Genomic DNA, 2474 nt, shown 5'->3' with positions numbered 1-2474 from the left:
GTGTGTGTGTGTGTGTGTGTGTGTGAGTGTGTGTGTGTTGTGTGTCTGTGTGTGTGTGTGTTGTGTCTCACCGCACTGGAGTGAGCTGAAAGTGTGCTAGCAGCACTGGGAGTCCTGGACACCACCGGGCTGGAGAGCTGCGGGACAGGCCCACGGGCGACAGTGAGGCTCACGCAGTCTGACGCTCGCTGCAGGAGAACGATGGCCTGCTGGTGACTGACGCTCTGATCCAACAGCTGACCGTTAATCGCCAGTATCTGATCTCCTTCCTTTAGCTTTCCATCACTAGAATAGAGAAACATATGTTTAACAAGCAAATCTGTTCTGAGATCAGCTCACAATCACTACAGAGCAAAGAATGTGATGAGTTTCAAGCTGGCAGATAACACACTACCAGTTAAAAGTTTTTGAACAGAAAGATGTTTAATGTTCTTTAAAGAAGTCCAGTAAAGTACTAGTTTCATTTGTTTGCAATTAACATGCAAATAAGTGTCTGAAAACATTACATTCGGTTCACACTTAAGTGTATTCATATAAGCATATTTTCCTAATAATTGCTCTTTTTAAAAGGCTGCTAAAGTGTAATTCTTTTTCAGAAGGACAAAATTACAAAAAATAAATAAATGACAATGTGAATGATGACCTAATGGCTGAACTAAGAATGATTATGCAACACTGTTTTTGTAGTACAATGTAAGATATATCAATATGTGTATGGAGCACATAACGAGCAGGCAGCAATTTGCTCTCACAAAGAGACACCAAAGTGATAAAATGCACCAACATGTCAGCAAACTAGCTTCAGCAGTGACTTTGAGCAGGAAAATGCTGACGTGACATGAACTGGTGACACATTTGTGATTAGAAGGGAAGAAATGAGAATTGCAGCAGATCTTTAAAATATGAGTAATCTTTATTTTTAAAATGGGAACGAACTAGAGGAGTGGTGTGTACAAATCACTGATCATCTGACTGGATGAGTGTATGTGTGTGTGTGTGTGTTCTGACCTGTATGCCACACTTCCAGCCTGTATCTCCTGAATGAAGATGCCAAGTTCTCCACGGTTCTCACTACACAAGCCAACAACACTGAAGCCCAAACTGCCCGATACCGGCTTCAGCAGGTCGATTTGAGTCACGTACCGACCCTACACACACACACACACACACACAGAACAACAACAACACATACAGTCACAATCACACAGCTGTTTGAATTTGCTTTCAGAAGTAAATGACTAAATGTGTGATATCGTACTGACTATTTAACTACTGTATGAGAGTTTAGGGTTTAAATAGTAAAACACAAAGATTTAAATGATCTAGATAGATCTGAGATGGCCAAACAAGGGCCAGGGGGACAAAGTTGCAACCATGCAACATCATAGAAGAGGGGGAAACTAGGAAAAAATGCCACTGAAGAATTCTATTTTATCTTTTTAACATTAATTTTATTCTTGCATCAAAATGTAGAGAATATAACTGAATCTGATTTTCAAAAATAAAATAAGTTTAAGTTTGATATAATGCAACATTTATTTTCAGCTCTCGATAGATAGATAGATAGATAGATAGATAGATAGATAGATAGGATGGAATGGTAGAATGATAGATATAACTATGGATGGATGGATTGAACAATAGAATGATAGATGATGGATGGATGGATGGAATGATAGAGTGATAGAAAGATTGATAGATGGATGGAACAGTAAAACAATACATAGAATGATGAATGGAGAGATAGATGATAGATGATAGTATAATAGATAGAACGATGGATGGATGAATGGATGGATGGAATGATAGAGTGATGACGGATGAATCAATAGATGATAGTACATAGATAGAACGATGGACGAATGGATGGATGAAATGATAGAACGATAGATAGAACGATGGATGGATGGAACAATTGAATGATTGAATGATGGATGGATGGAATGATGGAGTGATAGAAATAATGATAGATGGATGGAACAATAAAACAATAGATAGATAGATAGATAGATAGGTGAGCTGAAAGTGTGCTAGCAGCACTGGGAGTCCTGGACACCACTGGGCTGGAGAGCTGCGGGACAGGCCCACGGGCGACAGTGAGGCTCATGCGGTCCGACGCTTGCTGCAGGAGAACGATGGCCTGCTGGTGACTGACGCTCTGATCCAACAGCTGACCATTAATTGCCAGTATCTGATCTCCCTCCTTTAGTTTTCCATCGCTAGAATAGAGAAACATATGTTTAACAACCAAAAATGTACTGAGATCAACTCACAATCACTACAGAGCAACGAACGTGACGAGTTTCAAGCTTCAATTGAGTTCAGAATGACTTGAAGGGATGATGACACGAATCTTTAGGTGAACGGTTCCTTAAGACTGCTTTCTTGAAGTCAACGAATTCATTGTGAGAGAGAAGTGCGCTTAATTGTAGTGAACGTGCACTTGTAGTGTACTTCAAATCTTAAAAGTATAT

The 2474-nt window shown here is 39.8% G+C and overlaps 1 protein-coding gene across 1 annotated transcript in view; it reads right to left on the bottom strand.

The window, feature by feature from the left end:
• Positions 1–2236, bottom strand: part of LOC107676694 (multiple PDZ domain protein-like) — a gene marked incomplete at its 3' end in the record, with an annotated part of 15595 nt that extends 13359 nt beyond the window's left edge. The window contains exons 1-3 of the mRNA XM_016471339.1: positions 2057–2236; positions 1009–1148; positions 72–285 (exon numbers count right to left, since the gene is read on the bottom strand). Of these exons, the coding sequence (XP_016326825.1) occupies positions 72–285; positions 1009–1148; positions 2057–2236 (534 nt within the window). The remainder of the gene's footprint in view (positions 1–71; positions 286–1008; positions 1149–2056) is intronic.
• Between the last annotated feature and the right edge of the window lie 238 nt (positions 2237–2474).

The sequence above is a fragment of the Sinocyclocheilus anshuiensis genome, unplaced genomic scaffold (genome assembly GCF_001515605.1).
Source record: "Sinocyclocheilus anshuiensis isolate Anshui unplaced genomic scaffold, SAMN03320099.WGS_v1.1 scaffold2539, whole genome shotgun sequence".
NCBI classification, from domain to species: Eukaryota; Metazoa; Chordata; class Actinopteri; order Cypriniformes; family Cyprinidae; genus Sinocyclocheilus; species Sinocyclocheilus anshuiensis.
Note: the sequence above shows the minus strand (reverse complement) of the source record. Positions and strands in the feature narration are given on the sequence as shown.